This window comes from Mesitornis unicolor, unplaced genomic scaffold, assembly GCF_000695765.1.
Source record: "Mesitornis unicolor isolate BGI_N332 unplaced genomic scaffold, ASM69576v1 scaffold14010, whole genome shotgun sequence".
Classification (NCBI taxonomy): Eukaryota; Metazoa; Chordata; class Aves; order Mesitornithiformes; family Mesitornithidae; genus Mesitornis; species Mesitornis unicolor.
In genome coordinates, this window is record NW_010157684.1 from 59,953 (window position 1) to 72,890 (window position 12,938).

Genomic DNA, 12,938 nt, shown 5'->3' on the forward strand with positions numbered 1-12,938 from the left:
TCCTGCTACTTGCAATTTTTCTCAATATTCCACTCAGTTTAGAGCTCACTGTGCAGTATAAATTATAGCAGTCACAAAAAAAAGATCTTCATACTTGCTTCAATAAAGTAACCACTTACAAAAATAAGACACTGCTTTCTCAACTGTTCCTTAATGAAGAGCTGAATTTCCAGTATCTTGCTTGGTAGATGACATTAAGAGTTAGTTTTACAAGCTGCTGTTTGTGAAGAGTGAAAAGGAATTTTGTACTTGTTAATTCCACTGTGTGCAGAATATCATCCACATTTTTGCTCCTATGGTGCTACCCCTGTGGAAATGTACTGCAGCCTAATTAGTTATAAGAGTTCTTAAGTGAAAGCTTCTTTAAAAGTAATCTTAGCAGATCTCTATTCCTTCTTATCTTCTATGTCCTTTAATTAGAATAAAAATCCTGTCCATATCAGACAGGAAAGACCTGCCTAGACTTAAACATTCAGCACGTGTGGCAATATACTATTCTAATGGTAAAGTCCTCAGTGCATTATCACGAAACATCCTACGATAAAAGAGGAGGGAGCTGTCACCTGCCTAAAATACAAAATAAGCAAGTATGCCCTGGTTGTCTTTGGGATACAATTTTGCCTGGGCTTTAAGTTACCACCTAGCAATGTTTTCACATTTCTGCATGTTACTTTTCCCATCAGCAAGTACATCAGACAGCCATTCTGGGGTTGACAGAGAACGTTGCAGCTATTATAACCTCAATAAACCCACACATTTAACTTCACATGTATTAAATCCACTGCATCCAGGGCCTATCTTTCTACAAGTCTAACCTCTTCCATGTGGGAAGTGCCTTGGTAGAGAGTGAATCTAGTCTTTGCAGCAAGAAGCTCACAGCTTTAGCAGTGGGTGTGCTGCATCAGCTCTTTACAACATTGATGTGTGTTTCCTTAAACAGCCATGGACAGCGTGACATTGTTGCCCTGTGTCTGTTATATTCATTTATTACATTGATGAAGAGGCAAAAGAAATTAAGAAACAGGTGGTGGAAGAATGAGAAAGAGGCATAGCAAACAACTGTACAAAGAAGCTTTTATGCTGTCACACAGTGGCATTCAAGCTCATTCTGGGATGCCACAGTAGACTCATAATTAGAGTAGTAACTTTACAACATCCCACAGGGAATCTGGAAAAATAAGTGGCTGAAACATGAAGCCTCTGTTCTTACAGGTTTACCTGCATCTCCAGACAATGCAGCTGTGCTTTTACTTCGGGCCAGGAATGAGTGAGTGGGCATCAGGAGCCTGCTAACAACGCTGCTCTCCCATGGAGTGAGCTGTAGACGGCGAGCTGAACATGCATCATACAAGCAAGATGTTAGATCAAACACTTAAATAACTACACATTGCAGAAGTATTAGTATTATCTCCTCACTGATGCATACCATGCAAATCTTGAAATTGTCCTTCAGAGATCAAAAGCATACAATCATTCAGTGTTTTGCATTTTATTCTTACTCCATTTTAGCAGAGGGATTCCTATAGGAACACATATATCTGAACATTTATTTTGTGTTACTGCCTGTGGCATTATGGCAAATTGTTATCAAATTAATACTGATATTTCGTGCATATGCCACGTTCCCTATTAGAAATGATAGAATAACTTTTGTACCATGAGAGAAGTTGCCATTCCTACACATAGACATTGACAGAAATGTTTGCATCCCAAACTCTTTCTACACATAAGGTATATAGTTTTCCAAACTACAAAAGAGACCAAATTACTGAAACACCTTCCAATGTCTGCTGGCCTAGCTACAAAAAACAAAGGTTGCTTACTACTGTATAGAGAACTGTGCCAAAGAAAGAGGTTTTATCAAAGCATCGTAAAAGGATACAATGCACCTCAAGAGCAGATACCAAGCTCAGCAGCTACAGTTGTCTCAGTAATATGCAAGGCCACAGAATACAGTAAGTACATCTGATCATTAATTTTCTGTCAAAAAGCCTGCTAACAATAATTTTCAATTTATAACAGTAACAAACCCCAACCTTTTGCATTGTGAGTCTGTTTTGAAAACTCATGACAAGTTGAGCTGGCTGCAATCATTGCTTTGCTTTGCTTTTCCCAATGTTGCCTAATGCAAATTTAGCTTGACAATATATTCCCTTTTGCCTTGTAAAATTTATCTTTTTTCAAAATACTATTTAAACATTGATCATGGTGAAGTAGTAACCAAGAGAGACCTATAAGTTATTTTTTAAATTGAACTAGATGTTTTCCTTGATACTCTGATGCAACAAATTGTATTGTAATGAGCATCACAAAACAAAACATTCATCTAGTTCCCATAGTAGTTCATTATAATAAGCTTACAACATCACAATAATCTTGATGTTACAACTGAAATCAGGTCTTCTTACATTTCAGCATTCATTGGCCTTAGCTTGGTGTTTATGGCAACAAAACTGCAGTTTGAATTTATGAGGCTTGGTCTCTAAAACATTCATTGAAGTCACTGGATGTAATAAACTTCAGATTCATTTGCATTTTTAAATGTAGAGATCCATCACTTTTAAGAGCCATAAACTCTGAATCTGTCTTTAATCTACTCCATGCTGAGCCCCACGAAAAGAGAGGCTGATCTCAGTCTCACCCTATGAAAATGTAATTGCTTAATTTGCGCTCAGTGATGTTTTTCACTTCTCAAATTGCTCCCCTAAATTCTTCTAACTCAATAAGAGGCATTAGTATAGAAATATAGGACTCTCAAACACAGCAGGCTCCCTGGATAAGTGTCCTTACACAACGTACTACTGCCACAGCTCTGTGATTAATGGTTCCATTCTGCATCAGTACCAATCACAGAGAGACACAAAATACCCTACAAACACCTCCCTTACAGCACACACATTAAGCTTATAATTTAACAATGAAGAAAAATCACAGAACTACTATTAAACTGGATGTAATAATGGTAAAGTCTTTGCTTCCTTTCTCCTCCAGGAGCCATGCTCAGTCTGATCACTGTTTAAAGCTACTTTTGCAAGACAACAGATTCTTTTTTGTGGTCTCAAGGCTTTACACTAGGCAGGCTCACAGGCACAAGCATGAATGAGTCTGGAGAACCTTTTCTACCGTAGTTTAACACAAAGATCATACAACGTCAGGAAGCCATCCCTGAAATTTCAGGCCAATAAATCAGTACTGTGTATGTTATCAATTTCTTGGGAGTTCATGCGCACAGCTGATAAGTAAATATCACAATGTAGCATGGCCCTGTGGGCCAGCCACAGACCTTACACGTGAGGCCCCAGAGATGAGGTAGTCTCAGTTCACAGACAGGAGACGATGACTTGGAACACTAAATTGCCATATCTCACCTACCCCATCTCACTTGCCCTAAAGGTGGGCATAGTTTAATTCTCTTTTCTCTTTGCACCGAACACAGGGGAGCTTATAGCCGCATCACCTACTGGAAGCAATCGTGTGCCCACAGCATCCAACTCACAGCACCGAGGCAGTGTTTAGGAGTGAGCTGGCTGATACCAACAGTGAGCTAAGAGACTTCAACAGAAATTCCCTTCTCCATATAAGCAACAGGCCTGATTCAGAGGTGTCAAAATAGTTTTGGCTAGGAGCTTGGATTGAAGTCTCTCTAAATCTCTAACATGGGTTTAGATCAGAGTTAATTTAAATACACCTTGGCTTTGTAGATCGAGGCCATCACATAGTGAGTTCTCCAAATGTACAGCTCCCTGAAAGCATCATATTTGACACTTTCAACAGTCATTATCATCACCATTAACCTGGAACAGCCAAATAAACTTTTGCCCACTGAGTTCCAAGTACAAGACTATTAACACTTAAATGTGTTGAACAACTCAACTTTGGTGTCCAATTCACGCCAAGGCAAACTGAATACAGAACAGACCATCCCAAAAGAACAAGATCGACTTTAAGACAATGAGAGGTCAGGTATTTTTTTTCTTTGCTCTTTTTAACAACTTAAGTTGATGTTTTCAAGATTTAATCCTTTAAACCATCTGACAGATAAGGGGAAACGATATTTTTTGTTCTTATGTCCTATGTTAGGCTGCCACTCTTAGGGTTGTTTGCTTCTTCTTTCCACACAGGAAGCACATTCACAATAGGGTTGCTGGTGCAAGTAAGGACCCCTACCCTCAGCTACAAACAGGTCAGTTTAAACAGATTAAAGTTCTTTAAAGCCTAACACGTAACTGAAAAACACAAAAAGTCCCAGGAAGCTGGCAACAGTGAATTGATTACAATAATCTCTATTTGTCTTCAGGATATACAAACTGAACACTGGAAAGTTGTCTTAGCAGCAGCAGAATAAACTGCAAGTAAGCAAACAGCAGTATCTGATTAGTTCTGGGAACAGATGGGAGGCAGGGATTTAGCAGGTCTCCTGATGAGCACCACGAAGGAGACTCTCACTGGTAACAGCGGTGTTTGCTCATACAGAGCCACAGACACGGTAAGGAGTAGATGGGGAAAAACTACTCTATGCTTGGATTCTCTTTCAACAGGAAACAATACTGGAGTCCCCGAATTTCTTCCATAAAGGTGGCAGACAAAGGCGAAGCAATGATCAAGACCATCACCTGTCTGAAACAAAAAGCACTGCAGAGAGGAGGAGCACAATTGTGGTGCAAGTTCTGCTTTTCAAAGCTAAGAAAGTAACTCATACCTCATCTAAAGCATTATCTACTTGCTAAGTTTGCCTTAAAGAGCAGAATTACCAAAATGTATTGGCCAAGAGCAGCTTTCTCTACTTGACTACATGTGTTCATGTTTTGTTAGTTTCAGCTCCTCAGACCTGTACCACTAACATAAAAGCATAATGAGAAGCATGTTCTAGCTGCCTGATTGTAAAACTGTGATAGAGAGCTATATAGCAATACTATACTTCAAAAGGATTTAACCAATCTTTTAGGCAATTAGTGAATGAAAACTTTTGTCTTTTGCTGGGCCAAAAAAAACCAAACCCTTCCTTCAAATGGTAAAAGGATGCTGCTTAACAGAAGATGTGTTCTTGATGACAGCTATAAACCACTTAGGGTAAGCTTATCATCCTCATCTCCAGCTCCCTGTTTTGCAGGTAGGAGTATGTATTACAGACAAAGTGTGATTGGGTGCCCTCTGGAAGATGAAATGAGGAGCAGACAGGGCCTTCCTTTTAAGCATTTGACTCAAGATATTGAGGCCACTAGAAAGACCAGTGGCGCTTCTCCAGATACACGCTCAGCTAGATCTAGGTATATGACTTTGCACAAGAAAGAAGGCATTTATAGTGTTTGGGTTTGCTTTCTGTCTTGGAGTCTGTGAAAAACATAAGACACTTCTGAGGAGTTCCATACTATTTTAATGAAAAAGCCAAGCAAAAACATTTCAAGTTTTTGACATATGGCCATCACTTCCACATTCGTTTCCTTTCCCCACCACCAGACTGCCTACTGTTCAGTCTAACTTCTCCTGAATTCGAAATGGGTGGCAGAAACACAGTGCATTACAGTCCATAAGAGACTATTCATATCTAATGCCTACTGCTGTTCCACCCCACCCCTTGGCAAGATCTTTCCTCAAAGAAGTATCCTGTGGCACAGAATAGCAGCCATCTGGAAACATCTGAAATACACATCTGAAAAGATAATAAAATAAAAACTGACTGGATTTCAACATGTGGAGCAAAAAATTATTAGAGTTTTGCAATAAATAATTTCCTAATATAATGCTGTATTCTTTGCAAGTTACCAGACTATACACTATATGTAACTAGGTTAGCCCACTAGGATTAACATTGCTCATCAAATCAACCACATACACACGTACAAGCATGAACATCAACATGACACTCAGTTAAGACATACAAACAATGACGTCTACCAATCAGTTTCAGAACACAACCAAAACTACATTCTAAAAATTGTTTTTGAAATCATGCATTTATCTGGATTGAAATGGGACAGAACTTTTCGTTCTCAGTGGAGGACAAAAAAAATCTCTACCAAGTACTTTTCTGTAAAGCTCTTTCCACAAGTTATACAAGAGATCCTTTTATGAAACTCCTTTAAGCTCAATGCTTCAACCTCATAAATGCTCAGAACAGAGGCAGCAATTCAGCAACATTAATTTTTAAAAGCTTGATCATTTATCATTTGTGCAGAGTTGCAAACATCAAAAACATACACTGAAATAAAGCGATCTTTGAAAAGTAACTGGTCACAAACCGTCAATAAACAGACCATATGAAAAACACCCATACCTCTTTAATAAAAATAATCAGAAATGGTAATAACTGCTTGAAAGCTTCATGCAACATGTTCTTAGATATTCAAGAACTACTACCAAAGAATAAAGAAAAACAAAATAATGACAAAATGGCCAAATGCAAATAAAAGGTCACACGTGATTGCATGCACTATGGAGCAATGTATTCTTTCAATAGTTATACCTCATTTACTAAAAACCTGACAGAAGCACTGCTTTTATCATTTGCTAAAGGAAGATTGTTTAGGTAAATTATCTTGTTTTAAAAACCAAGAAATATGTATTTCTTCTCACAGGAAAAAATGTTCAACCATTTACTTTTCACATTTGAAGTCTTTTCACTCCCACTTAGATGAAGTACAGAAAATGACTTCAGAAGCTTGATTTATGTGCAAAGTAATACACCAATATAGAACATTCTTTCTTGCTTTTTTTTTTCCTTTGAAACTGTACCTCTGTCTGGAGAATTTAGTAATGTTGCAGATGAGGAGGAGAGCCGCTTGTTAATGACTGGATCAACATGTTTCGAAAGGTTCATTGTTGAAACAGACCGCCTGTCTGGATCTAAAACAAATGGAGATAATGCTAATTGACAGCCCACATGCAGTAGTGCGAGTTCCTAGCTCACTAGTGGGAGGAGGAAAACATGACTAGGTCACTCCTGCTCTACCACAAGAACTTTCAAAATAGAATGGACTTCTCAGCAGACATTGTACAGGTGACTCAAAGACTGGGCACAAAACCATTTAATTTAAATTTCAAATGTCTAAAATATTCTGTTCATTGATTATCATTCAATCAGGTTGTAATTTGAGGATTTAATGGAGGATCTAGAGTGGATACTAGTAGACAAGATGATATTTCCTCATTCCTTTCAATATTCTCAGAATAAAATAGAAAGCTTCAGGGAAGGACCAACATGCTTGAAAATATGAGGTTAATAAAAAACAAACCCTGAGCACCTGAATAAAAGGTGACATATGACAGAGCACTGTTACTAGGTAGAAAGTCAATGTTATGACAGCACAATGCTGAAAGATTAAGGGGAGACTATTGCACAAAGGAAGCAAAGGCAAGCACAAAAGGAATTAAAAGATTTAGTTAAAAATCCCATAGTTATGTATAAGTGCTAAACTTTTCACTATAAAGTCATTTTCTATTTGCTGTGAATGAAGTTGTAGTTAGTCAATGCAAAACTGCACACAGCTTAGCAGATAATTTTTAAAATTAATTTAATTTAATTAATTTTTTAATGAGCCTCTATGGAAGGCTAGAGACTGTCTGTAATGCATGTGCTTGGTACATAATACCGGAGGGCTTATTTTGCTTTTAGCTCTGTACATTTTAGTGCAGTATCACATCATTTGCCTGTCCAACTGCTGTGGAGTCAGCATCTGCACCGTACTGAGGGGGTGATGGTTATTTCATGAATACAGCTTGCACACACTTTGTGCACATGTATGTGTCACAGGAAGGTTGCTAGCATGGCATAAGGGGAGGAATGAGCTGAACATGCCAGCTATATCCTTTTTGTTGTCTCAAAAAGAAGAGCTATACTCCACAACTACATGTCCTCCATTGCAAATTTCCATCTGGAAGACGCTGGGATAGTCAATTCTGCTTTTGCTTACATTTTAGCATGCTGAACCCAAGCACTACTCAGCAAAGCATTCAACCATGCTGAAATGCAGCTAGGCTTGAGCACATGCCTAAATGCTCTGCTGATTCATATTCTGTGTGTGCAAAATATGTCCACATACTGTTTTGGAAGCAGATACAAGCCCAGGACACTGACAACATTAAGGAGGGTGTTGCTGAAATATTATCTGGAATTGCTTATTTATGACAAGTACATCAACATTGTATTCACTTCTTCTGACTTGTGGATTAAAGCATACTCACTGTGTACAAAAAAAAAAAAAGAAATAGAATGCATGAAAAATACCTTTACTCTCCCCAGATTCCTGAACTACATAGAACTCACTATAACAGGTCAGGGCGAAGAAAGATTCTTGTCTACCCCATGTAATTATTTGTTCACTTTGTCTAATGACTCAGTGAGGGTACAGAACAAGCAATTTGGGTACTGGAAGGGGGATAAAACTCAGGAAAGGGTTTTAAAAGGAGGAATCTAAATGCTACAGCTAAAAGCAAGACCTCTGTAGGTTGGCAAGATTATCCCACGTTGATGTATGGGGTATATTGAGAAGTGCTGTGTGCGAGTCAGTACTGGAGACAGGATAGTCAGGCTTCATGTGCCACAGATCTTTGTCAGAACAATATCTGTGGGAATGGGATGGGGATTTTGATCTCTTAAATCTAACCTATAGATGAGAAAATGTATATCATATCAATACAGTCAAAAATTTTCAACATTTGGCATAAAGTATGTACTGCATAAAATAGCTTTCTGAAGATGAAATGGCAATATCAAAAATCACCTCTTGTATTTGGCATGCCAACATTTCTCTTTTGTCTATGAACATTATTTAAATGAATGAAATTCAATATGAGAATTTGTGTGTAAGTGTTGGCAATATGAATTCTATAAATGTAGAATAGGTCAAAGGCAATCCATTTTAGACTCTGTTCTAAAAGAAAAATAATTAAAAAAATTTAAAACATCCAATGCAGCTGGTTGTATGTCTATGTTCATGTGAAAAATAATCATAAATCCTGTGTATATGTAATATGCTTAAAGGGTTTTAGAAAAGATCAAAATATTCAAAGTGAGTATCCTTGAAATCCAGTAGACAGAATATTATGTCTCATTTCAGTGAATTGTGCCAAATCTTTAGAGTCAACCAGTAGTAACTCTCCACAGTAAAAATAAGTAGTAATGAAAAAATCTGTTACTAACAACAAGTTCTAATCTATCAGCATGATGTCAAGCATGCATTGCAACTACATGAGGGTGGTTTAGTTACTGATGGTCTCATTTCCTGAGACCTAGCTATGGGGAAAGGAATCAACAAACCACAGCAATTATGTACCAGGTTTTCTAGCACCACCCAGAGATCTGAAGTGGTGCTCCAGGCCTGCTAAATCGAGAAAGGTGAATGATGATTCAAAAAAATAACCTAGGGACAGAATGCAAGACAATGATTTTTCAAAGTAAGGAAAATAAAAATCAAATCAGTTATACATAGTTAAGCAAAAAAGTAACCTTTTATGAAAAATAACTGTTTATTGAACTTATATATGACAATGATTTCAGAGCATTCTTTTGTCAGCTTTTTTTCAACCTTGATGAAAGAGTGGACACACTGAAATGCATACATTAGAGTAGGAGGAGAAGAATTCTAAGTACCACTTCCTGGTGAGAGAGATTAAGGACAAGTTTGCTTTTTTGGGGTTTGGGTCATATTTAACAGGGCATATACACATTAAAGATTGGCAGATTAAGTTAGAGAAGACAACTAAGAGGAAAAAAGCACATAGGTAAAATTCAATTTAACTTAATTTGCCCATCTTTTCATTGTTTGAGGAGAAAAAAAGGGACTTCTATCTCCCAAAATACCCGTATACAAGGTAGCTTATTACAAACAATGATTTTCCTTGCTTGTGTCTGTTTTAAACTCAGTACTTGGCAAGACCTATTTTTTGAGCCGTGATATTTAGCATTTGCACACAGTAGCTCATATCACAAGATTGACACAGCACAAGCACACCCACACACACATACACAGACAACAGCAAAGCAGCAGAAGCGAGAAGCTGTAGCAAGATAGAGTTACAGGATTAGTCAACGCCGGAAACAAGTTTTAACTTTTGTTCAGATTTCTCCTTGTTATCTTTTTGCTACAATAATGTCAGAAACATGCCATTGCTAGCAGTAAGATCAAGAGCAAAAAGGATTTAAAGCAGGGTACACTGAATCATCCTTCCTTTTAACAGACGCAAAGTAAATTCCAGTTAAGTGGCATGGCAGGGAAACAGGCTAGCAAAGCAAGCCTCCCTCTTTACCTGTGTTATTAATGCGGTTATGTAGTGCTCCTCCCCAGGACCACCTGTTTTGCTTTTGTTTTGGCTTCTGGCTTCTTTCAATTGTGCGACGTACAACAGCTTCATGTCGTTCCTTAAGTACAACAGGATAATACATTTGGATACTATTGGGTTTTTAACTTAATCTCCTCATCAAACCCTGCAACCTTCTACACGGACAAAACCTAGCAGGCATCTTGGAGTTGTCTTCAAGTTTATGTGCTGCCTACTAAGAGACACACTAGAACAGGATTAAGCAGCAATTAAGCCATAAACAAGTTAATATTTTAACTATAATTTTGAAAAGGTAAGATCTGTTTGAGACCTGCAGAACTGCAGTGAAGAAACAGTGGTCCTGTTATGGCAGCCACTAAGCATACACACGCTAGGGCTATTTCCCACCTACTAAATACTAGAACAGTGGGAGAGAGAGGAAACAGAAAACCCACAAGGATGAGCTGACTTATATAGGATCACACTCTACATAGCTCCCAGCTTAACTGAGACAAATCAGCCAAGAGTGTATTTCATTACACACTCAACTTTCTTAAAGGTTTTGGTAGCTAAATATTAGTTACCCTAACATTATACTGAATGGCTAAGAAATAACAGATAACCATACAAAACTGACCCAATCTGTACTTTTCTGCAAAAGTTTGTGCAGTGCCATACACTGTGACCCAGACATGCTCAACTTAGCTGCATCTGATTCATAAAGAGCACTTTAAAATACTCTTTCACACACTCTCTCATACTGACCATAACTTACGTGCATTCTTTCCATCAGTTCTTAAATAAAAAGTTTGATAGTACTGTATCTTACGATAAAAGCAAGCTGAAAAGTGTTTTCATGACATTTATTCTTACCTTATCTTCTTCTATTCTCTGCCTTCGCTTTTCCTCTACAGCAGCTCGTCTTCTCTCTTCCTTTAATCTCTGCTCCTCTAGCTTCTTTCTGCGCTCCTCTAGGTGTTTTTCATAATGTTGTCGGGCTCTCTCTTCTCTTTCTAACCAGACAGATTCTCTTGCAGCTGCGAGAAAAATCAGAAAGTATTAACATGCTGTATGTGATGAAGTCTTTCATACAATTTGAATAACCAAGCTAAATGGAAAAACTTTTGAATGCATTTTCTTAAGACAACATACATAGCATCCTAATAACTCCTCATGTATTAAAACATTGTGTACTCTGGTCACATGTTCATTTGATTTCATCTCAATTTACTCACTATAAATTACAACCAGAAACAGTTAAATTATTTAAGCATATAGTTTCTAAGTAGAAGAAATTATTTTTTTGTTAGTTTAAAATACCTAAATACACTTCTGTTGTACAAACCGTGATAATTCTCTATAGTCTTTTACTGTAAAAAGAATGATAATAAAAAGAAGAACAAAACTACCACCACTACATAACTTTACTGATAAGTACAAATCTCTTATGATAGAAGTGGCTGGGATGACAATTCCAGCACCTGGACTGTTAGCGGTACCAAGAGCAGACCCAAAGGAAAAAAGTTCCCCATCAAAGAAGTCAGCCTAAAGGTGAACTTTAATCTGACATGTAACTCCTGCACTGCTGCAGAGCAACACGATCAAGCAAAACAAGAAGCACTAAATGAGACAGACCTTGTGAGCCATCAGGGTCTGAATTTTCATGAAGGTACTATCTGGAACAGGCGCAAACCATAGTCCACATGAAACCATTTACATACGACACTCTGGACCTCTCCCCATTGCTGTCCTGAAAACTTCAGGTCCCAGAAATTGCTGTGTTCTAAAAAAACCTTGTTACTTGCTTTTTTAAAATCCTGGACATTTGATACCTCTGCATCTTCATGAACTGACAAGTGGGAGTGTAGGAAGAGATGCACATGAACATCACAAGACAAACATCACCGAGAACCACATTAGAAAACCATACACAAAAGGAGCTCATTGAAAACACAGCAGCAACAGGGAACCAGGACAGCAAAGTGTCAGAAAGACTTTCAATTGCCAGGGTTAGCAATGTAAGGAAGTTCTTTACCTAAGCGCGAGACAATATTTTTTTCAATTCAATCCAGGGAGGAAAAAAAAAAAAGAAAAAGAGCCTACTGTTATAATCACATACTCTGGAACAGCAACTCCAGCCTTAAATGAGCAGAGGTATTTGTGTTGACACAACCACATACCAAAACCAAAAACCCCAAAATGCTTCTAAGTGTTCAGAGCAAACACTGCAATTATTTCTTACAACACTAGGACTCATCTTCAAACTGCTCTTCTGCACTTTCCTGCCTACTCAAACAAATCTCACCTCAACTAACTTAGTTTGCACTCTAAACCTTATGTATTTGCATATGCAGTCTCATGAAAAATCTCAAACTTAGTAGACCAGTTCATATGCAGAATATATCCCTTAAGAAAACAGCTTTCTACCATTTCAGATGTCAAATACTTTGTTGAGAAATGCAGACAGCTTGTTTAGCTTTGCTGTGGTATGCAAACTAGCAGAGATGTTTGTTCAGCAGCTACAAGCAACTTTAAGACACCCTCTTGGCAAGACAGGTGAAAGTTAAACAAGATGTTTGCAGGAAATTTAACAATCATAGCTGGAATAATTACAACAACAAGAAATAGTAAAGTTGCTTAGATAATTACTAACAATAAGTGTGAGAAGTGACACCTACAAA

The 12,938-nt window shown here is 37.8% G+C and overlaps 1 protein-coding gene across 1 annotated transcript in view; it reads right to left on the reverse strand.

The window, feature by feature from the left end:
* MAP7 (microtubule-associated protein 7) overlaps window positions 1–10,495 on the reverse strand; it is a 35,516-nt gene extending 25,021 nt beyond the window's left edge. The window contains exons 1-3 of the mRNA XM_010181021.1: window positions 10,246–10,495; window positions 6,733–6,843; window positions 1,219–1,332 (exon numbers count right to left, since the gene is read on the reverse strand). Of these exons, the coding sequence (XP_010179323.1) occupies window positions 1,219–1,332; window positions 6,733–6,843; window positions 10,246–10,381 (361 nt within the window). The 5' untranslated portion in view covers window positions 10,382–10,495. The remainder of the gene's footprint in view (window positions 1–1,218; window positions 1,333–6,732; window positions 6,844–10,245) is intronic.
* Between the last annotated feature and the right edge of the window lie 2,443 nt (window positions 10,496–12,938).